Here is a 25,548-nt window from a genome sequence, read left to right on the forward strand (position 1 = left end):
CATTGAACATATTGACTAAATTATTGTTAGGGGTTGAGCATTACAAATATGTAGGCGAGAAGATGTTAGAAAAACTGTGATTTTTTTGGACATTTTTTTATCAAATGTATGCAGGATTGTCAGATTGATTTTATGAATCTTTAAATTTTATGTTCATGCTTCTTTTCAGCAATACTTTACCCTCCCTCTTGTTTTCCGGTAATTAACTTTAACGACTTTCCCCGAGTACTTCTGTTTTTTACCTTGCCCGTACAGTCTGATACACATTTGCAAACCTACCAATAAAATCTTTACAGAAAACAAGATGTTAGAAAATCAATATAAGCACTCCTATGAACTGGGTGCCTAACTTTGATCAAGATCTGAAGCTAATAGAAAATCTGTTTAGTTCAAAGTTATCAAATCAAAAACAATACATAAAAAATACATAAAAAGCAAAACATTTCATCCACATTTTAAAAAGAAAATTGTTCTAAAATATATGTATTCTGTATTTGACAAACAGTTCATTTGACAAATGAAAACTCACAGGAATATGTTTCAGCTATTAGAACAGAATGATAGAGTTTTTAAAATACTAGTTTAAAAACGCACTTCAAAGATTGCAGCATTTGAAGATGTAGATTCTCAGGAGACAACAGTACTGTTGACTTCTCCCTCCACTGGACACCAACTATTTAAGTTGATTTGCATACAAAGCAGAGCTTGCAACATGATAGCTATTCATATGGGTGTTTTTTTTACTTTTCATATAATACAGTAGTCACACAATGAGGCAGTTCATATTTGTCTCAGTGAATCATTAATTTTTGACAGACACCTGTACAAAATACTTGGACTAATGTTTTATGAATCTATTCACATCTAAATGCAGCACTTTTTTTTTTCAATGAGACATTTGTTTTTATACTAAAATATCTGAATTACTTTGAAGAAAGCTGGAAATTATGTCCCTTAAAATAATTAAACAAATAAGGCACCAATGTTTTTGTAAGATATTTACATCTTTTAAGGACATTCGGTAGACTGATTCCCCACTGTTGGTTCAACCCCAAAACTTGTTTGTATTTAAAATTAATTATGACAATGCATATTTAGATTGAAACAAACTATGATAAAGGAAATTATATTATATAACAAAGGGCAAGGTCACCAGAGTTCAACTATGTTTTAGCTCTGCTGTTGCTGTCTACTTTGAGAGCTTATCATATGAGTGATTGTCCGTCGTTGTACGTCTGCTGTTGTTTGCGTTTGCGTCAACTTTTTCCTTTTTCGACTTCTTCTTGAAAACTACAAGCCTGAATCCTTTGATACTTGGTGTATAGATTTGTTCAATCTCATCAATCCCTGCAAAATTGATATTTTCGATAATTAGAATACTGTGGAATACATTATTTTCGCTGGAATTTATTTTCACTGATTTTTGATGAGTTTAAATATAGGAAAAAAAGTATATTCGCTAGATTTTATTTTCTCGGAATCATCCTTGAGCGAAAATAGCGAAAACAAATTCCAAGCAAAAATAAAGTATTCTACAGTACATGAAAACTTTATTTTTCTATATTTATATTTGAATATACAGTACATATACAATTGTGACAATGGTTTACTAGTTTGGCAAATTTTAAGGATAATTCTTATCAGATATTTTGAGGGAGATGGTATGTTTTATTCAAATTTAATTTCAAGTGTAAAAACAACCACAGTTTTAGGCACCATCAGAGGTGGAGTTACAGCAATAAACACCAGGACAATGGTCACCTGACCAAGAGTGATAACAATACGTCTTTTCAAGAAACCTGATTGTGTACGTAATTTGTCAAGCAGACAGGATTCACACCTCCTGTAAGGTTCAATAAAAGATGGCTAGGCTATTCATATTACATATCCCATGATGCACTGCTGCAAAACAGGGAATCGCTGAGCTGCACTCCTATTGGGCTCATACCACTAATTGAATTTCCATAGACGACAATGTTAACATATGACGAGATTGCTATATGAAAATGACGAAGAAAGTTGAAAATATGGCTCAAAAATGGGAAATCAACATGCCAGTAATCAACCATATGAAAAAAACTAACATGTTGGCCAGCTCAAACTCTTGCAAATCTCAGGTAAACAAGACACACCTACTGTATTTGGATTGCACCAAGAGAAATCACTGGAAAAACACCAAGATTAGAACATCCATTAACACACAGAATAAACCCACAGGTACACAGCCGCTAAGTAGTAAACAAAAGACCACATGTTGGTCTCACCTCTGACCCAGGTGATTACGCCCTCAAACAGGGAGCACCTGAGAAAAATAATATTTAAAAAATTTCATTGGTTCTTGCTGGGCATTTAAATTGAGGGCTACGAGCAGCCATTGGTTAATTAGTGGCATGAGACCTTCAGAGAAATAAGAAGGTTTAATAAAGTTTTTGTTGATCTTATATATGATGGAATATCATTAGACGAGTAATTTCCCATGCAAAAAAAATCCCCAAAATTTAAACCCTGGGAGTTATTTATCAAAATCTACCACTTGGTGGCGCCCTATACCCAGACAATTAGTTGTAGAAAGTGGCAACATACACACTCAGCATAACACCAAAATAGATGGTAGGCAATGAATATAAGCCTGATTATTAGATGCAGTACTGTAAAATATAATGTTCTCATTCACCACAAACAAGTACAGACCAACGTTTGGCATGATTAGTAATTTTAATTAATTTCTAGAAATAATACATAGAATAATGACAATTAAAAGTAGTTTATCACTATAATTTAAAAAAAAAAAAAAATTCTACTGAATCAAAAGTCTCAATTCATCAGCTCATTATTTCTCCAATTAATTAAAAACAAAAAAACAATTCCACGGTATCTGCATTTAGGCCGGAGACCTGTGACGGGCAACCTTGGATATACCAAAACACAACAGTGGTTTGATTTACCATGGCCACACATAGAATTTGCTCAACATAAAATACTTAATCAAATCTTATGTGAAAAAAAGTAGTTCAACGAAACAATTTTATGATTTAAAAAGAAATAAAAATAAAAATATACAAACAAGAAAAGGATCTAAATATAAAATACTTGTATTACACATCCCTGATCAAATTAAATTCAAATCAACAGGATTTCTGATTAATTGGGGGGGGGGGGTACATGCACTGTTCAATAATAAACTCAAGATGGGATTAATTAGCTAACTATTCACAAAAATTCTGAGAAAAGAGCAATAATTGTGAAATTGAAAGAGTTGTACTACTTGGCTAATATACTGACAGTATGCAAATCTCTTGTCAGTGACAAGATACACAACACAATTTTGAGAATTTATTTAAATATTTGGGATTTTGACCTCATTAAACTTTGAATACGGTACATTAGAAATGACCGCACTACAAATTGTTAAGTTTGTCTGCCATAATGTGAAAATAAGACAAAAAACCCATAAAATGGGGTTAAGCATTTTTCTCAGAATTCCTAGAGCCATTGAAATTAGTGGTGACATGAATAATTCATTGATGAATGAATAAAATTTTTGGACCAGTTTAATAAAAACATTTATATTTACAGACCACAGCCCAACCACAGCCAATTAATAAGATTAGGGCAAAAAATATACCGAATTACAAATTTTCAAAATCTTCAACCAAGATATAAGAGATTGACAGAAATGGGTGAAACGCATAGCAAAATATAACATTTCTGGATAAAAAATTACTCCATTGTGTCTAAATAGTTGAATACAAAGCAAGAAAAGTGGTAAAATAAAAATAAAAAAGATTCCCAGTTACTTTGCACTATACCTGCCAAATCAATGGAGCTGATCTCATGAAATGTGTGCTTGAACACACAACCTCATAATTATCAGATCTATGCAAGGTCAGGAGAGGTCAAAAATTATAATAATTAGGTCAAAGTAAACTTTGGTTATGTAAGATGAGATCTGCCAAAAATGACTAAATTCCAGTGAATAGAGCCATAATTATGGTTAAAACAACAACCTCAGGTGGTCCTAGGCAAACTGTTACTTCAGGGCTCATACCACTAATTGAATTTCCATAGACGACAATGTTAACATATGACGAGATTGCTATATGAAAATGACGAAGAAAGTTGAAAATATGGCTCAAAAATGGGAAATCAACATGCCAGTAATCAACCATATGAAAAAAACTAACATGTTGGCCAGCTCAAACTCTTGCAAATCTCAGGTAAACAAGACACACCTACTGTATTTGGATTGCACCAAGAGAAATCACTGGAAAAACACCAAGATTAGAACATCCATTAACACACAGAATAAACCCACAGGTACACAGCCGCTAAGTAGTAAACAAAAGACCACATGTTGGTCTCACCTCTGACCCAGGTGATTACGCCCTCAAACAGGGAGCACCTGAGAAAAATAATATTTAAAAAATTTCATTGGTTCTTGCTGGGCATTTAAATTGAGGGCTACGAGCAGCCATTGGTTAATTAGTGGCATGAGACCTATTGCTAGCATATATCATTTCTATCAGGAAGTGAATGCTCTGTGTTATAGTGTGTGCGGCTATCTTGAGATTTGAATTGGACTATACATGTGTTTCCTCACACATCCTAATTACCCACAATAAACAGTAGTTATGATTTTTGTTCATGGTATTATTTTTAGACATGATGAATTAATGCTCAATAGCAGATTTATTTCTGTTCCTACTTTCTACAGTACCAGGAGAATTGTTTTTAACCGTCGTGGTATTCTCATTATATTTTCAATTTCAATTCGCAGTCATATATTCAAAATCAAATTTGACCATAAGGCATCAGACTAAATAGAGACACTCTTTATAGATTGCTTTATTATTAGTATGCAGATCACATTATGTATGTCTGGTAATGCTAGTATTAAATTTGGATTTATTGTACATGTCTGAGAATGCTTGTGTCACATAATTTACCGGTATATCTGGAAAGTCCTGTAATAGTACATACATGTACTCCTATGTGATTACATGATAATTCTAGGAGTGTGACTGTTACATCACAATATATGATGTTATACCACTCTAAGTCGTCTGAACTATTGTACATGTACTAGCTAGACATTTTGATGGTCTTCTGTCTATGTAGATTTGTAATCTGCCACAGTTTTTAGCTCCGCTGTCGACTTTGTCGAGCGGAGCTTATCATATGAGTGATTGTCCGTCGTCGTCCGTGTCAATGTTTTACTTTTTTGACTTCTTCTTGAAAACTACAAGCCTGAATGCTTTGATACTTGGTGTATATGTACCTTGGGTAGACCTCTCTCAGATTTGTTCATTTCATGATGATATCTTCAATTCTCTAATTTTGGTGAATATTTATGTCATTTTTGGTAAAAAGTGATATTTTCAACTTCTTGTTAAAAGCCACAAGTCCAATTACGTTGATATTACATTTATAGGAACTACATGTGGACCTCTCTCAGATTTGTTCATTTTGTAATGATATCTTTAATTCTCTAATTTTGGTGAATATTTTTGTCATTTTTGGTAAAAAGTGATATTTTCGACTTCTTGTTGAAAACCGCAAGTCCACTTATTTTGATATATTATACATATAGGTACTACATGTGGACCTCTCTCAGATTTGTTCATTTTGTAATGATATCTTTAATTCTCTAATTTTGGTGAATATTTTTGTCATTTTTGGTAAAAAGTGATATTTTCGACTTCTTGTTGAAAACCGCAAGTCCACTTATTTTGATATATTATACATATAGGTACTACATGTGGACCTCTCTCAGATTTGTTCATTTTGTAATGATATCTTTAATTCTCTAATTTTGGTGAATATTTTTGTCATTTTTGGTAAAAAGTGATATTTTCGACTTCTTGTTGAAAACCGCAAGTCCACTTATTTTGATATATTATACATATAGGTACTACATGTGGACCTCTCTCAGATTTGTTCATTTTGTAATGATATCTTTAATTATCTAATTTTGGTGAATATTTTTGTCATTTTTGGTAAAAAGTGATATTTTCGACTTCTTGTTGAAAACCGCAAGTCCAATTGCTTTGATATATTATACATATAGGTACTACATGTGGACCTCTCTCAGATTTGTTCATTTTGTAATGATATCTTTAATTCTCTAATTTTGGTGAATATTTTTGTCATTTTTGGTAAAAAGTGATATTTTCGACTTCTTGTTAAAAACCGCAAGTCCAATTGCTTTGATATTACATATATAGGAACTACATGTGGACCTCTCTCAGATTTGTTCATTTTGTAATGATATCTTTAATTCTCTAATTTTGGTGAATATTTTTGTCATTTTTGGTAAAAAGTGATATTTTCGACTTCTTGTTGAAAACCGCAAGTCCACTTATTTTGATATATTATACATATAGGTACTACATGTGGACCTCTCTCAGATTTGTTCATTTTGTAATGATATCTTTAATTCTCTAATTTTGGTGAATATTTTTGTCATTTTTGGTAAAAAGTGATATTTTCGACTTCTTGTTGAAAACCGCAAGTCCACTTATTTTGATATATTATACATATAGGTACTACATGTGGACCTCTCTCAGATTTGTTCATTTTGTAATGATATCTTTAATTCTCTAATTTTGGTGAATATTTTTGTCATTTTTGGTAAAAAGTGATATTTTCGACTTCTTGTTGAAAACCGCAAGTCCACTTATTTTGATATATTATACATATAGGTACTACATGTGGACCTCTCTCAGATTTGTTCATTTTGTAATGATATCTTTAATTATCTAATTTTGGTGAATATTTTTGTCATTTTTGGTAAAAAGTGATATTTTCGACTTCTTGTTGAAAACCGCAAGTCCAATTGCTTTGATATATTATACATATAGGTACTACATGTGGACCTCTCTCAGATTTGTTCATTTTGTAATGATATCTTTAATTCTCTAATTTTGGTGAATATTTTTGTCATTTTTGGTAAAAAGTGATATTTTCGACTTCTTGTTAAAAACCGCAAGTCCAATTGCTTTGATATTACATATATAGGAACTACATGTGGACCTCTCTCAGATTTGTTCATTTTGTAATGATATCTTTAATTCTCTAATTTTGGTGAATATTTTTGTCATTTTTGGTAAAAAGTGATATTTTCGACTTCTTGTTGAAAACCGCAAGTCCAATTGCTTTGATATATTATACATATAGGTACTACATGTGGACCTCTCTCAGATTTGTTCATTTTGTAATGATATCTTTAATTCTCTAATTTTGGTGAATATTTTTGTCATTTTTGGTAAAAAGTGATATTTTCGACTTCTTGTTGAAAACCGCAAGTCCAATTGCTTTGATATATTATACATATAGGTACTACATGTGGACCTCTCTCAGATTTGTTCATTTTCATGATATCTTCTTTTCTTTAATTGCCATGTGCATAGCTAACAGCGGAGCTATCTCAGCCGACAGGCTGCTTGTTGTCATATGCAGATGAGTAATAACCTCAGTTGTTTTCACTCACAGATCAGTAATCACCACAGTTTGTCTCATGCATATTAGTAATAACCACAGTTTTGGTTTGTGTACATGTAGATTTGTAATTCGCACACTTGTTAGTGTCAGGCATTTCTGAACGTAGACCTTGGCCAGGTTCTTTCTCAACTATTGAAAAAATTGGCAGAGCTGGGTTTAAAGCATGACTTTCGTATTCATACTCAGTACTTATAATCCCTACTCTGAGAGATTTGGTTGGGATTACTATACATTCATAAACATTTGAAGAATACATTTGTCATGTGATATGCACTACAATGCACTGAATATAATCCTCCCACTGACAGCAATGTGGTGGAGCAGTATGTGCTTTTATTTTGTGTTTTTGTAGGAATGTTATGGTTTATGTAGTCACAAGTCTTTGGCCTTGTGACATTAACAAGGTGCTTGCCATAAGTGTTGCTATTACACTTGAAACAGCACGGTGATTACATTAAGTTATATTGAGTTAATTTGACTCCACAAAATACATCATGTGTGTCTAGGAGTGTGACTTTCAGCACATCAATACATCATGTACTTGCAAGTCTAGAGTGTTACTGTTTTGCAAGTCCAGAAGTGTGACTGTAACATCACAGTATATACCATGTATTTAGGGGAATGTTTTTCATCCATCGATGCGACAAGGACCATCTAGTCATACTGGGGTAGGAGTGATCCTGCTCTGTGGGTTTGCAGGTGGCTGGTGATGCCAATCTGCGTCCAAAAGAGTCTCTGGATGTTCTTTCTGGCTTGTCTGCGGTCTTCAGCAGCAGCAATCTAGTGGCCTTGCATGCTTTGTCTCCCTTGTGAACAGCTGATCACCACGTTCCTCTGTCTTGGGCCAACTGCTCTCATGTGCCGTGACTGATGTTAAAAGCTTTCAGCGCGGCTTTTATCATGTCCCTGAAACATTTCTTCTGGCCACCTTTGGAGTGTTTTCCTTGCTGTAGCTCACCAAATATAAGTCACATGTTAGACCCTCTAGGATCTTGTCTTGCCACTTTATGCCAAGACGTTTCTTAAGGTCACTGGTGGATGGTGTGAAAGTGGTTTAGCTTCCTGGCATGCCACTGATAGACTGTCCAGGCTTGACAGCCATAGAGCAATGTAATTTTGGAGGCAACAGTGAAAACTTGAATTAATTTTCAGTTTTTATACTCAAAAATTTTTTTTTGTCCCAGTCTTCTGGAGGAAAATGCAGGCTATAAACGTGATTTTTTTGTGAATTTGTGATGAAAAGAGGCAACTGGTGGTGAAAAGGATTAATCACAATACATGCCTATCTGGGAGTGTGACTGTTAAACATTCATCACAATCAAGCATTTCTGCCATTCCAGAACCAGATGTAGGTCATGTATTGTCAGATTTAATTTAAACTTTGTGCATATACACTGTGCATTATAGCACTTTGATGTATGTAGGTAGTTATTTTATGTTCAGATCAGATTTCCATTTTTATTATATTGTGACCTGGAACAGCATTCATTGTTCAAATTCAAACTTTATATACCGTAGAGCGAGGGAGTCGACACCTGCGCATGCGTCAGATGGCCATAGCGTGTCCGTGTTTACAAACAAGCATCTACCCATGAGCCTTTGCATTTTTAGCGTGTGTTGTTATCGTCGCTTGGGACTCAATTCCCACGCATGTGCAGGTGACAACCCTCCCGCTTAAAACTTGATAACTCAATGGGACTATGTAATGCAATTACTGGTTTTTATCTGTTTTGCTTTTTATTTACTGTTATTTGTGAAATTACGAGAGAATACATTTTCTTTTTGATAAAATCCTCTTAACCAATATTGTAAAGGCCTCCTTTGATTATAAGTCAGTTAGCCAAGCTAGATACAGTACTTGATTGCTTTTGTGTCTGGAGGCTAGCAGTGCATTTCAAGTAGAGGTTGTTTGAAAAATGAGTGGTCTCCTTGAAGTTGTTAGAGCTTTTACAGCGTGTGTACCATGATGACAGGATGCATTTCATCATGTATTTGTTGCACTGTGATTTTATGTTCAGAATAACATAATATACAGGTTTTTTTCTGGAAAATAGCTGTAAGAGGGAGCACTGCAATTTAATGACGCCACCAAGTGGGGGAGATAAGGTTCTTCCTACGAGGGTGTGGAATTTTTGATAATTCTAAGTTAAAATGGAGCATTCTATGGCTTTCTTGGGGCCAAAATTACTATCAGACATAGAATTTAATGGTCGCCAGAGGATCTGCTCTCCAGAGTAAGGGGGCGCATAGCCATGACATGAGGGCACTGGCCCCTTGTTCCCTTGTTTAAAAAATCCCTGATATATACCAATGTGTACCAAAATGTACTAAAGATAAGACTCTCATAATGTTTGAGACTGTTGCAGTGATTAAATAGTGTTCAATCAATGTTGTTACACGAACTCAAAGTGTACTATATTGCAATTTGGAGAATTCCAGTTATTTTCATGTACTGCAACTCATGTTGAGGAAATAAGTGAGCGCCCTCTAGTGACCAACATAGTCAATTCTTTTTTAGCTCTGCTGGCGACTCTGTCAAGTGGAGCTCATCATATGAGTGATTGTCCATCGTTGTCCGCATCAATTTTTTCTTCTTCGACTTCTTCTTGAAAACTACAAGCATGATTTCTTTAATACTTGGTGTATATGTACCTTGGGTAGACCTCTCTCAGATTTGTTCATGATTTGATGATGATACATGTATCTTCAATTCTCTAATATTTTTTTTCATTTTTGGTAAAAAGTGATATTTTAAAATTTTTTTTGAAAACGCAAGGCCGATTAATTTGATATTATGCATATAGGTACTACAGGTGGAACTCTCTCAGATTTGTTTATTTCATAATGATATCTTCAATTCTCTAATTTAGAGTTGTAATATTTTTGTAATAAGTGATATTTTTGACTTATTGTTACAAGCCACAAGTCTGATTGCTTTTATATTATACATGAAGGTCCTGTAGATAAACTTTTTCAGATTTGCTCATTTCATGATGATATCTTCAATTTTCTAATTTTAATGAATATTTTTGTCATTTTTGCTGAAAAGTGACATTTTTGATTTATTGTTGAAAACTGCAAATTTAATGGCTCTGATATTATACATATAGGTACCTCTAGTCAGCCAATTTCAGATTTGTTCATTTTTATTTTCAATTCTCTAATTGAAATATGCATTGCTAACAACGGAACTATCTCAGTGGAGAGGCTGCTTGTTTTCCCATGCCCCAGTGTATTGAATATGCATAATATATCGAAAATTATATCTTGTTAAAGTTAAATTAAAAAAAGGATTTTTTTGCAAGTCATATCTACTTACTTTTGTGTTTTTCAAAGAAAAGACTCAGTTGTACATGTAAACAGCAAGTGTGATTGATTTCAGTTGATCTGTTGAGGTGCAACATTGATGATTAGCACGAACAACAACAATCCCTGTCATATTGTATTTTCTGTTGATAAACAAAAATGGTGAACTAATACTGTAATGCTTCTGGATGTCCATCTAGTGTCATTAAAAAGAAAAAGCCAGAAACTTCAAGATACTTCTCTACATACACCTATTTAAAGTTGCTTCTTATTCTGTTTTGATTGCAGATGAAGCCAATGCTGGTAATTTTTGGGATTATAAAAACAGGGGTATGCATGGACATCATAAAGGACAGACTGTTTGGGTCATTGACCCTGATCCCCATTTTACTGAACGTAAGTACATGAATGTTGTACATATCCATTCTCTAAATTAAAACAGGGGAGTCGTCACCTGCGCACGCCAACTGACCCTCTCGCTTCAAAGTGAACATGTAGAATAATGGTAAAACTCATTGAAATTGCTCAAAATATCAGTGAAAATAAATGCATTTACAGTTGCTGCATACCTTTCAGCTTAATATGCTAATTTTTCGAGCAGAGTTCTTATATCTGCCTACTATTTTTATAAATAAATCAGTCTTTATATAACGCATTTTTAAAGTGCAACAGCATAAAGCTAAAGTTGTATGAAATTTTAGTGGTCAACTGTACTCCAAGTAAATAATATAATTGATTTTTGTTACACATATTCTTCATTATACTGTGGAATAATTTATTTTTCCTGGAATTAATTTTCACTGAAAAGGCTTTTTGGGCGTTTTGTATGGAATTTATTTTCACTGATTTTTGATGAGTTTAATGTGAAATATAGGAAAAAAAGTAGATTCACTGGATTTTATTTTCACGGAATCATCCCTTTAGCGAAAATAGCGAAAATAAATTCCAAGCGAAAATAAAAAGTATTCTACAGTATTTTAAAACGTTTTGTAATGGTTCTAAATTTATTGCAATTTTTTTGAGAAAGTGTTTATTTACTTAAAAAAAGAATTCACTATTCACTAGTAAAATGTAGAAAGACATGCATATTTGATTATAACGTATTGCAATTTGTATACCACCTACATGTACAAGTTTTGTTACACAATCAGGTCAATAATTTAACATTAACATGACCTTTTAATTGTCCAAGAAAAAAATATTTTGCATGCAACTCATTATGAATCATTGAAAGTAAATTGAACTACACAGACCATCAAGCTCTGAAAATACTCCATAAATGGTGTGTGAATTGATGGTGTTTTATGCATACACAATTTCGCAAAACTCATCATGACCGTCTTTTATAATGACCCCAATGAATTTTCACTGCTACAAAAATTCATGGAAATTTGCAAGTGATTTACAGTATGATATTCCTCATTAACTTAAATTAATTGAATTTGTTTTGAGTAAAATGTGCGTTTTATTCCATAGCAATAACTAAGGTGTGTTTCAAATACTATCATGGTGCTAGTGGATCACTACGTGCTGTTACACCTACCATCACAATCAAGAATCTAGGGACTTCCTTGGTAAACCATGTCGTGGTTGACGATGAAAGTTCTCGACTTGTTACTCTCACAATATCAGGTAAGAACAGTAATGATGTGTAACTTTACTATAAGAACATTACATATGGGTTGAACTTGATTACAAAAGGGTAGTAAAAGAATAGCTGAAAAGAAAGCAAAATGGTGGAGTGATTGCAAAAGTATGTTTTTTGTTGATTTTGATGTAGGGATTAATATTTTTTTTACAATTGGCTTAGGGAGTGAGTTCTAATAGGTGTTTCCCTGCATCTGCCACTAAAACAGATTGATTTAATTTTAAACTGGAATTTCTTTTTTTATAGTTGAATGTCAATACAGCGTTTAGATACATTTTGTACCCTTCATTAAAACTGACTATCATCTATCATGTGTATAGCACGTTATTAAGGAAAGAAATATCCAAAAACTACTTTTGCGAATGTTGAATTCCATGCAATGCTTCAACGCTGCTATGATCTTTGTTTACATTCGATTTCAGGCAAAACAGGAGCCTCTCTGTGCATGGAAAATGGTTTATTGATATCAGTAAAATATATACATTGTACAATCTTTAACGTAAAACAGATGTCTGTTAATTACAGACACTGAATTTTATATAAGTGCTAAAGTCAACTTTTATCTCCTAAAAATAAAACTTAAATGTTGATCAATATCTGTAACTTTAGTTTGGTCCAAAATTATCAAAACAAAATATAGAAAAGATGCATAAAACATACTGTTGAAAAAATGATATTGCTCAAAGGATTAATAGATTGGTACTAAGTGGCGAGTACATTGTTAGTTTGTATCCATCCTGAAGTTTGTATGTTAATTAATCCAGATTCTCAGTGGGCAAGGTTGTACTAGTTCTGTTATGTTATTTGTTTGAATTGCAGAAATGCATGCACGAACCCTCAAGAAAGGCATGTTTTTCAATCCTGATCCATACGTTAAGTTATCTGTACAGCCAGGCAAGAGAGCTAGCTTTCCAACCCTTGCCCACCATGGTCAAGACTGTAGGACATCTATTGCTGAGAATACTACCAATCCTGTATGGCATGGAGAGGTAAACACATTTATTTACATTTGATCAAAGAGCTAATATGCCTTGTGATGAGTACATTTTTAATTCCATCTGCTGTCATCAGAGTGGAGCTGTTCATGTTACTGATTGTCTGTCGCTCGTCCGTGTCAACTTTACATTTTTGACTTCTTCTTGAAAACAACAAGTCCACTTGCTTTGGTACTTGGTGTATATATACATTGGGTACATTTCACAGATTGTTCATTTCATGATAATATCTTTGAATTTGATGAATATTTTTTGATAAAAAGTCCTATTTTCGACTTCTTCTTGTAAATGGCTAACCCAATTGCTTCAATATTTTATATGACACCTTGAGTGGGTCTTAGTCAGATTTGTTCATTTTGTGACAATACCTTACTTTCTCTAATTTTAAGTAAATATTTTTTGTCTTTTTTTGGTAGAAATGGTTATTTTGACTTCTTTTTTAAAATGGCTAGCCCAATTGGAAATCTACTTTTTTCCTTGGTAATATCTTGGGTACATTTATACACACTCATACATGTACACATATGGCACTGAACGCTTTACCTGTGTGCAACTTCATGCTGGTGCTGGTAATTATGTATGAAATAGGGTCATTGTGAAACGTATGTGGAATTTTACTAAAACCATGATCTAATTCTGTAGTCATATGTAAATTTTCATGTCTTTTTTGTCAAAACTTTGTTCAGTGTTTTAAATTGGTAAATTGGTTAGTTTTCACTGAGTGACTCTTTTCTATTTGCGGGACACACTTTAAGATTCTCAGTTTCTCTAACTAGATGCAGAAATGAAATATTTTGCCATCATCGATAGTATGAGTCATGTAGCATTAAATGATTGAATTGTTTTATCATACTCATTGATGTTGACATTTTGGAGTAAATGATGGGTTCTCTTATGCTCCATGGTATTGGCCATGTTGCAGCAGATGATGGTTCTATCATACTCCATGGTATTGGCCATGTTGCAGCAGATGATGGGTTCTCATACTCCATGGTATTGGCCATGTTGCAGTAAATGATGGGTTCTCTCATACTCCATGGTATTGGCCATGTTGCAGCAGATGATGGTTCTATCATACTCCATGGTATTGGCCATGTTGCAGTAAATGATGGGTTCTCTCATACTCCATGGTATTGGCCATGTTGCAGTAGATGATGATTCTTTCACACTCCATGGTATTGGCCATGTTGCAGCAGATGATGGTTTTCTCATACTCCATGCTATTGGTCATGTTGTAGTAAATAATGGTTCTCTCATACTCCATGGTATTGGCCATGTTGCAGCAGATGATGGTTCTCTCATGCTCCATGGTATTGGCCATGTTGCAGTAAATGATTGTTCTCTCATACTCCATGGTATTGGCCATGTTGCAGTAAATGGTGAGTTCTCTATACTTCATGGTATTGGCCATGTTGCAGTAAATGGTGGGTTCTCTATACTTCGTGGTATTGGCCATGTTGCAGTAAATGATCGTTCTATCATACTCAATGGTATTGGCCATGTTGTAGTAAATAATGGTTCTCTCCTACTCCATGGTATTGGCCATGTTGCAGTAAATGAAGGTTCTCTCCTCCATGGTATTGGTCATGTTGTAGTAAATGGTGGGTTCTCTATACTTCATGGTATTGGCCATGTTGCAGCAGATGATGGTTTTCTCCTACTCCATGGTATTGGCCATGTTGCAGCAGATGATGGTTTTCTCCTACTCCATGGTATTGGCCATGTTGCAGTAAATGATTGTTCTATCATACTCTATGGTATTGGCCATGTTGTAGTAAATGATGGGTTATCTATACTTCATGGTATTGGCCATGTTGCAGTAAATGATGGTTCTCTCATACTCTATGGTATTGGCCATGTTGCAGTAAATGATAGTTCTATCATACTCCATGGTATTGGCCATGTTGCAGCAGATGATGGTTTTCTCATACTCCATGCTATTGGTCATGTTGTAGTAAATAATGGTTCTCTCTTACTCCATGGTATTGGCCATGTTGCAGCAGATGATGGTTCTCTCATGCTCCATGGTATTGGCCATGTTGCAGTAAATGATTGTTCTATCATACTCCATGGTATTGGCCATGTTGCAGTAAATGATGGTTCTCTCACACTCCATGGTATTGGCCATGTTGCAGTAAATGATGGGTTCTCTCATACTTCATGGTATTGGCCATGTTGCAGCAAATGATGGTTCTCTCATGCTCCATGGTATTGGCCATGTTGCAGTAAATGATGGGTTCTCTCACACTCCATGGTATTTGCCGTGTTGCAGTAAATGATGGGTTCTCCATACTCCATGGTATTGGCCATGTTGCAGAAGATGATGGGTTCTTTTATGCTCCATGGTATTGGCCATGTTGCAGCAGTAGATGGTTCTCTCATACTCCATGGTGTTGGCCATGTTGCAGCAGATGATGGTTCTCTCATGCTCCATGGTATTGGCCGTGTTGCAGTAAATGATTGTTCTATCATGCTCCATGGTGTTGGCCATGTTGCAGTAAATGATGGGTTCTCTCATACTCCATGGTATTGGTCATGTTGCAGCAGATGATGGGTTCTATCATACTTCATGGTATTGGCCATGTTGCAGCAGATGATGGGTTCTATCATACTTCATGGTATTGGCCATGTTGCAGCAGATGATGGGTTCTATCATACTTCATGGTATTGGCCATGTTGCAGCAGATGATGGTTCTCTCACACTCCATGGTATTGGCCATGTTGCAGCAGATGATGGTTCTCTCACACTCCATGGTATTGGCCATATTACAGCAGATGATGGTTCTTTCATACTCCATGGTATTGGCCATATTGCAGCAGATGATGGTTCTTTCATACTCCATGGTATTGGCCATGTTGCAGCAGATGATGGTTCTTTCATACTCCATGGTATTGGCCATATTGAGGTTAATGGTGAAGTGCAACATTGTTGACCTTGTTATTTTAGTCTTCATTATGCTCATTCATTATGGAGGATTATTAACTGTCATTAATTGATTCAAACCTAATCATTAGGGGACTTTCTCATCAAAAATATCAGTGCTGATTGAAATTTTGCCTCTATGTATTCAAAGAGTGTGGCTTTGTGAAAAAAGTGTTAAGTTTATCAAGATAAATCAGCCAACTTGATGCTCAATTTTATTGACACTTAAAATTAGTGCTCTCAGTTAGATCTACTATCCATAAAAGTCCTTCATTGTGATAGCAGTCCTACTCAATCAAATATACCGTGTCCATTGGTGATACATTAAATCTAGCTGCAGGATTCTAAAAAAGCTTAGAGCCAACATTTCCTACACATGGAAAGGTGTGATAATACGTTCTGCGCGTACATGTATGAACGAAACAAGAAATCAATGCCTGTAAGGATTACTAACAGTGGTAAATTATCCTTGATTGTTTAACAACTTAATGATAAAGACCAATAATATAACATATGTCAGTTACTGAAAAGTGAATTGATGGATGGATAGTGACAGCAGCAGTGACTGAAACGTAGTGTCATCTAGTCTTTCAAATCACCCATGGAGATATACAGTTGTTAACTATAAGGTCATCTCAGTGTAGCTTAAGGTGTTGTACAATCACAGCTATAGAGATGAAAATAAAGCATGTAAAGTGGAAGATGTAAATGTGTTTGCCTGCTGTGCTCTCAACTACGTATAAAAGATGAAATCTTTCAGTCAATATTGGCTTTGAATACAAAATAGGTTGTTTTTTTTCATTATAGGAATGTATAAGCTATGATTATATCTTGCATGAATGTATTTCACAGTCACATGTCCCATAATGACCACATGCCTGTTGATGATCGAATGTGAAATATACAAAGGTCATATGTGGATTATGAGTTAAATTCAAGCATTATTCACATTAACATGTGAATATGTCCCATGGCAATCACGCGCTTCATTGCTTTATAGCAGCATCATTTGTATAGATACCTATAACTCATTCTGTATTAATGAGACACTGGATGGATAATACCTGTAGCAGTCAGGCTGTTTAACATTCTGTTCTCGTTTCACTCTCCCTAAAATATATACAAGACAGGATATATCAGCTCGCGGTTGCACGCTCGGTTATTCTTCCTTTCAAAATGCACCTCCTTCCTGTCCTGGATCTAATTATCCATCACCTTCTGTCCGTATTTTTCAGGAATTCCAATTCCAGGCACTGCCCACTGATGTCCTGGAAATGGATGTCAAGGACAAGTTCGTGAAAAGCCGACCTATCATTAGTAGATTTTTAGGCAAGTTGACCATTCCAGTTCAGCGACTGCTCGAACGAGTTCATCTTGGGTGAGTACATTAGATTCCCTCCCTCGTTATTCTTTCACGTAGTGGTTTTGTTTATGTATTCTTGTCGGTTTATTGACTAACTTGCTACGTACATTGACTTTCCAATAAGTGGGTGTGTTCCCACAGTTTACATGAAGTATAGTTTCCATCTCCATTTTCATCCTGGGTTTGCATTTTCTGCTCAGAATGATGATATATTATGATATATTTCACTGCTCTGTGGATCATCTAGGGAGCTACTCTCTCTGGAATTACCAAGATTTGAATTCATGTGTCTTTTCTAACCATATTCCTACTGAACCTCAGTGGGCTGCTCACGTAATTTGAATTATTTTATTTGGAAATCTGGCAGTCTTGTCACAGCAATACATTTGTTATTTGCGAAATTGAAATGGTTCAGTTAATTATTAATATAATTTATTCCTTTGAATGCGTTTTCTCATAAAATTAAGTTGCAAGAAATATTTCCTGTTTGTGTTTATATGTTATCTATTAGTTATTGATATAATAATATATCATGATTATTAGTAATTATTATGTAAGACATGATTATTATCAATTATGAATAATCTTATCAATAATTTTAGAATCAGATTTAACAAAAGAGTGAAAGCTAAAACTAGTAATAGTCTGTGCTGATAATTTTATTTTCTGACTTTGCTATTTTCCGAATGTGTACTCTAATTAAATTTTTAAATTACATATGCAGTTTCATTCTACTGGGCACATTTCTTTGTCAAGTACCATAACAAATACAGTATACGTAATTATATAAATATTGTTTTAGTAAAGGATGGATGTCACTGTGTAATCTGCTGAATTATAGATGTAGGAAGAACATTTATATTAATCTCACAAGTTAGTAAATTCAAATCAAATATTAATGAATCACCCTAACTGCTCCTACCTAATGACAATAGTTTTACAAGTATGAAGGTCAATGCCATTTAATGATGCTGATTGTTTGTATTTTATTTACTCAACAGTTCTTATTTGTGAGAAATGGTAGATTTCAAACTTTTGATTAGTAGGCATTTGATTGCGTCAGTAACTTGGATTGACCTAATCAAATAATTAAAACCAGAAAGTGGTCCATTGTAGCTTTCTTTTCTGATTCTTATAGCACTCTTTTGGTTGAACAATTAAAGAAAACAAAGAAATAGTATTAAATCCTTATTATCAAATTCTCGCACTGGGAAAGCTGTTTCAAGGTTGTATCATTAAAATGGTGTTTTATCTATGCTTTTGAACTCTAAAAATTCAAAAAAGAAAATTTAATGAACACAGTATTGTTTTTTGGTGACAGGATATGTTTTAACTGACTACTTCAAAAACTATCAGAATAGTTGAGATACGTTAAATTGAAAATAACACTTGTAAGTGTAAGTGTAATACATGTATGATAAATATTATTTTCAGTCAAAAAGTATAAAAGATATTAAACATTAAGTTTATAATCAAATTAAACATTTAAAAATTTTGAATGTATCATAGTGAGAAAAAGAATTTTGTCACATGTCTATCCTAATATCCTTCAATATCAAAGCAAATGGGGCAGAATGACTATAAATTTTCTAAAGTCATCTAGTTTTTCACAAAATGGATGCCATTTTTGAATCCATATTGCTATGGAAACAAAATTATTTCTTTCATTTTGTTTAAAAAACTAAAACCCAAATGATAGAATCAGAAAACCATCAGAATAAAATGCAGGAAAGTGTTTACCATAAGTTATGATTTGTAAATTTATTCACTATCATCTCTCCGTTCAATAAAAATATGTTGCAGCTTTACTATGAGTGGAATACTAATGCTTATTTTCTCCAATGTTTGGACAGCCATTCTGTGCCTTGAATCTCTTACAGTACGTGATGTTTATATCAACATGCCTATTAAAAATCAAAATTTATAATTCATTATGTGAATTCAAAACAACAAACATCAAACGTTTGGCACATGTATTATGTTATTATCAGGTGATTTGAAAAAAGTACGCACATCCTGTTTCTCTTGTGGCAGGGACCCTGTGTATTGGTATCATTGGCCGTGGTTGACTTCTTCAATGGATGAAAACAAGTTGGAAATAATACTGATGGAAATTAGAAACCAAGACCATTTCTTGAAATCACACATTTACCAGCAGGCACTGCTTTGACCTTTTTGCTTGTTTTGACTGGCCTCCAATGCAACATTTAATCGCAACATACGTAATAGAAATACCACCCTGATATTGCCAGAAAAGTAGTGCTTTAAATGATTAAAAAAAGCACAGAATTCGTGCTACTACACTACAGATTACATTATTAACTGATTTGGACGTCAAAGCAAATATTACTCAAATTTGATTTACCACATGTGTTTTATTCCTTGCTGTGGTAAAATTTGTATGTAAACTGATTCCATTCTTCTCACCTACTGTGCCAGTCTATACATCTAAATCTGTTTTACTTTTCATTTTCAGAGACCACGTGTTGACTTATAACCTAATGAAAAGAAGTCCAGTTGACAATATTAGTGGACAACTTGTATTTAAAGTTGAAGTTGACAGACACCAAGATGATGAAAGTAAGTACCCAAATGTGATTATAAAATTTCAAACGATCAAGTGTTTATTTTAACTTCTTCAGATCTACCATCCACCATTCTTTAATATTTTGTTCATTTTTACCATAATTAATAATTAATTTGCACACGATCTTGTCTGTTTCTTACAGTGGTCAATTACTCACTGAATAAACATTAAAAACTTACTCCTTTAGAAGATAGAGGTAAAATGGCTGACTGCTGGCCATTTTGTTTTAATGAATGCGGTTCTCGTGCCATATCTCTGACATGCTTTGTCTAATTATGTTCAAACTTGTATATTCATCATACATCATGTCATAGATATACAGATGTATTGGTTTGACGATCTGATTCTAAATGGCCGACTGGTGGCCATTTTGTTTTTAATTAATTCTGTTGCAGAGCAATGTGTCACAGGGATAACTCACAGGGACTATGTACTGCAATTACTTTAATGGGTTGTTTTTACCTAATATTATCATCTCGCAGGTATTTCCTCTACCTCTCCTTCTTCTTTGAGTGCGTCAGGAAGACAGTTGCTAAGAAGATCTTACTCAGAACCATCAGACCCTGGTAATTATGATCCTCTACCAAATGGACCTTTGGAGAATGAACCAGTTGTTATAGCGGCACAACCTGCAATAAACAATCAAATAAACAATTCCAGATTGTCATCAGTTATAAGCAGCCATGCTGCAGTCAGGAGAACTTGCTCTGGTCCACCTAGAACGACAGTGGAACCTGCCAGAGTGGCTAACGGAGCATCTAATGTAGCACCTCCAACACCTACACAACCTATGAGCAATCAAAGTAGTCTGAGTGACGAAGAACTTGCCCAAGCTACCAATGAACTGATGAGAAACATGCCTCATAGCATTGCTGATGTACAAAGCATAGCCTGTTCTAATTCATTAAATACTGCTGCGAGGAGACTGAATGGGGATTTAAATGTACTTGGGAATAATAACGGTGCGCAGCCCCCACTGCAGACAGTATTACAAACATCAGATGATGGAACATTACCTGGATCACCAAGTATTTTAGTAACACCACCAGCTGTTCAGGGAGATGTCTTTGTGTTCTCCAGACCTGCAGCTGTAGAAACAGCCTCAACACAATCGTCTGCTATGCCAACCTCAACAATAAGTTGCAATAACAGCCTCTCAGGAGACGTCATCAATAACAATTTATCTGTCTTAGGTAGTGGTAGTAATATATATGGTCAGAATCCGCCAGTTTGTCGAGATGGTAGCCTAGTTGAAAGAAATGTCACCCAATCTAACAATGCATCTGCATCAAATCAGCAAACAGAAATAGGTGACGAATTGAGAAACAGACAAACAGATGAAGTTGAACAGAGTAGTAGCGCAGCAGGTAATGTGGCTGCAAGATCTAACACAGAACCATTTGGGGATTTGTCAGGTGGTAATGAACTCCAAGTTTCGTCTCAGGTCACAAGAAGGCGATCAAGGGAATCTAGCCCACGTGCAACTCATCATAGCCCAGATAGATTACACTCACTCTCTCAAAGTGTATCGCCTCAGAGGAAAAGCAGCAACTCAAAGACATTGATGCAGCTGCATATGCAGCCTGCTGTTGATGTTGATTCTACGAACTCTAGAACAAGTCAGTCTGCTTCTAATACTGCTGTAGAATCAGACGCTAACAATGCTGTGACTACAAACGTTGCTGCTAGTGGTGGTGTTGCAGTAAGTATTGCTTCTAGTGGTGGTGCTGCTGCAAGTGTTGCTTCCAGTGGTGCAACAGCAAGTGTTGTTTCTAGTAGTATTGGTACTGCAGCAGTTCCACCCACGAATGTTAGTAGTTCATCAACTTCATCATCCAACAGTAACTCAGTGGATCCTTCCAGTCCTCGGATATGGGAAAGAAGAAGAGTCATACGAAAGAGAACAGGTAAAAACCTTTTTATGTTTATGACTTGGGGGATGGCAGATGATAAAGTCAATAATAATAATAATAATAATAATAATAATAATAATAATAATGATACTGTTTTATTGCATCTTTGTGTCAGTGTACACCAATAAAGTGTAATATAAAATAAAATATGAAAAATTAAAATGAAAAACTCGTGAGTCAGTGCAGTCTCTTCTAATATAAATGTTTTACATGTATAAATATTCTCCAATCTGTCTGACTACGTTGTCTTCATTTATACTTATTGTATAATAGTGAACAACTCCAGAAAGGAACAAGCAAAACTGCTTTTAGGGTTGAATTTTGCAAAATTTCAGGAAATTGATGGGACAAAAGCATGTTAGCTGTAACAAAATTGCTTTTATCCATTATGAAAAAAGCATAAAATGAAGCTTGTATGTTTAGTTGCAAATATGAAGCAGATCTATAATTGTCTTGATGGAGTGTGGTATTTTAATGGGTAAATTAATGAGTTCATGGTATGTGTAGATAGTCTACAGTGGATGGCACATGGTATGTGTAGATAGTCTACAGTGGATGGCACATGGTATGTGTAGATAGTCTACAGTGGGTAGCACATGATATGTGTAGATAGTCTACAGTGGATGGCACATGGTATGTGTAGATAGTCTACAGTAGATGGCACATGGTATGTGTAGATAGTCTACAGTGGATGGCACATGGTATGTGTAGAAAGTATACAGTGGATGGCACATGATATGTGTAGAAAGTATACAGTGGATGGCACATGATATGTGTAGATAGTCTACAGTGGATGGCACATGGTATGTGTAGATAGTCTACAGTGGATGGCACATAGTATGTGTAGATAGTCTACAGTGGATAGCACATGATATGTGTAGATAGTCTACAGTGGATGGCACATGGTATGTGTAGATAGTCTACAGTGGATAGCACATGGTATGTGTAGATAGTCTACAGTGGATAGCACATGGTATGTGTAGATAGTCTACAGTGGATAGCACATGATATGTGTAGATAGTCTACAGTGGATAGCACATGATATGTGTAGATAGTCTACAGTGGATGGCACATGGTATGTGTAGATAGTCTACAGTAGGTAGCACATGGTATGTGTAGATAGTCTACTGTGAATGGTATATGGTATGTGTAGATAGTCTACAGTGGATGGCACATGGTATGTGGAGATAGTCTACAGTGGATGGCACATGGTATGTGTAGATAGTCTACAGTGGATAGCACATGGTATGTGTAGATAGTCTACAGTGGATAGCACATGGTATGTGTAGATAGTCTACTGTGGATGGCACATGGTATGTGTAGATAGTCTACTGTGGATAGCACATGATATGTGTAGATAGTCTACAGTGGATGGCACATGGTATGTGTAGATAGTCTACAGTGGGTAGCACATGGTATGTGTAGATAGTCTACTGTGAATGGTATATGGTATGTGTAGATAGTCTACAGTGGATGGCACATGGTATGTGTAGATAGTCTACAGTGGATGGCACATGGTATGTGTAGATAGTCTACAGTGGATGGCACATGGTATGTGTAGATAGTCTACAGTGGATGGCACATGGTATGTGTAGATAGTCTACAGTGGATGGCACATGGTATGTGTAGATAGTCTACAGTGGATGGCACATGGTATGTGTAGATAGTCTACAGTGGATGGCACATGGTATGTGTAGATAGTCTACAGTGGATGACACATGGTATGTGTAGATAGTCTACAGTGGATGGCACATGGTATGTGTAGATAGTCTACAGTGGATGGCACATGGTATGTGTAGATAGTCTACAGTGGATGGCACATGGTATGTGTAGATAGTCTACAGTGGATGGCACATGGTATGTGTAGATAGTCTACAGTGGATGGCACATGGTATGTGTAGATAGTCTACAGTGGATGGCAGATAGTATGATTGTGTAGATAGTCTACAGTGGATGGCAGATAGTATGATTGTGTAGATATTCTACTGTGGATGGCACATGGTATGTGTAGATAGTCTACAGTGGATGGCACATGGTATGTGTAGATAGTCTACAGTGGATGGCAGATAGTATGATTGTGTAGATAGTCTACTGTGGATGACACATGATATGTGTAGATAGTCTACAGTGGATAGCACATGATATGTGTAGATAGTCTACAGTGGATGGCACATGGTATGTGTAGATAGTCTACAGTAGGTAGCACATGGTATGTGTAGATAGTCTACTGTGAATGGTATATGGTATGTGTAGATAGTCTACAGTGGATGGCACATGGTATGTGGAGATAGTCTACAGTGGATGGCACATGGTATGTGTAGATAGTCTACAGTGGATAGCACATGGTATGTGTAGATAGTCTACAGTGGATAGCACATGGTATGTGTAGATAGTCTACAGTGGATAGCACATGGTATGTGTAGATAGTCTACAGTGGATAGCACATGGTATGTGTAGATAGTCTACAGTGGATAGCACATGATATGTGTAGATAGTCTACAGTGGATAGCACATGGTATGTGTAGATAATCTACAGTAGGTAGCACATGGTATGTGTAGATAGTCTACTGTGAACGGTATATGGTATGTGTAGATAGTCTACAGTGGATGGCACATGGTATGTGGAGATAGTCTACAGTGGATGGCACATGGTATGTGTAGATAGTCTACAGTAGGTAGCACATGGTATGTGTAGATAGTCTACTGTGAATGGTATATGGTATGTGTAGATAGTCTACAGTGGATGGCACATGGTATGTGGAGATAGTCTACAGTGGATAGCACATGATATGTGTAGATAGTCTACAGTGGATGGCACATGGTATGTGTAGATAGTCTACAGTGATGGCACATGGTATGTGTAGATAGTCTACAGTGGGTAGCACATGGTATGTGTAAATAGTCTACAGTGGATGGCACATGGTATGTGGAGATAGTCTACAGTGGATAGCACATGGTATGTGTAGATAGTCTACTGTGGATGGCACATGGTATGTGTAGATAGTCTACTGTGGATAGCACATGATATGTGTAGATAGTCTACAGTGGATGGCACATGGTATGTGTAGATAGTCTACAGTGGGTAGCACATGGTATGTGTAGATAGTCTACTGTGAATGGTATATGGTATGTGTAGATAGTCTACAGTGGATGGCACATGGTATGTGGAGATAGTCTACAGTGGATAGCACATGGTATGTGTAGATAGTCTACTGTGGATGGCACATGGTATGTGTAGATAGTCTACAGTGATGGCACATGGTATGTGTAGATAGTCTACAGTGGGTAGCACATGGTATGTGTAGATAGTCTA

At 35.3% G+C, this 25,548-nt stretch overlaps 1 protein-coding gene across 1 annotated transcript in view; it reads left to right on the forward strand.

The window, feature by feature from the left end:
• Positions 1-25,548, forward strand: part of LOC100368098 (E3 ubiquitin-protein ligase HECW2-like) — an 85,126-nt gene that overhangs the window by 17,822 nt on the left and 41,756 nt on the right. The window contains exons 3-8 of the mRNA XM_006824865.3: positions 11,095-11,202; positions 12,283-12,438; positions 13,274-13,443; positions 17,608-17,750; positions 20,212-20,315; positions 20,805-22,229. Of these exons, the coding sequence (XP_006824928.2) occupies positions 11,095-11,202; positions 12,283-12,438; positions 13,274-13,443; positions 17,608-17,750; positions 20,212-20,315; positions 20,805-22,229 (2,106 nt within the window). The remainder of the gene's footprint in view (positions 1-11,094; positions 11,203-12,282; positions 12,439-13,273; positions 13,444-17,607; positions 17,751-20,211; positions 20,316-20,804; positions 22,230-25,548) is intronic.

Source organism: Saccoglossus kowalevskii, chromosome 7, assembly GCF_978046115.1.
Source record: "Saccoglossus kowalevskii chromosome 7, keSacKowa6.1, whole genome shotgun sequence".
Lineage (NCBI taxonomy): Eukaryota > Metazoa > Hemichordata > Enteropneusta > Harrimaniidae > Saccoglossus > Saccoglossus kowalevskii.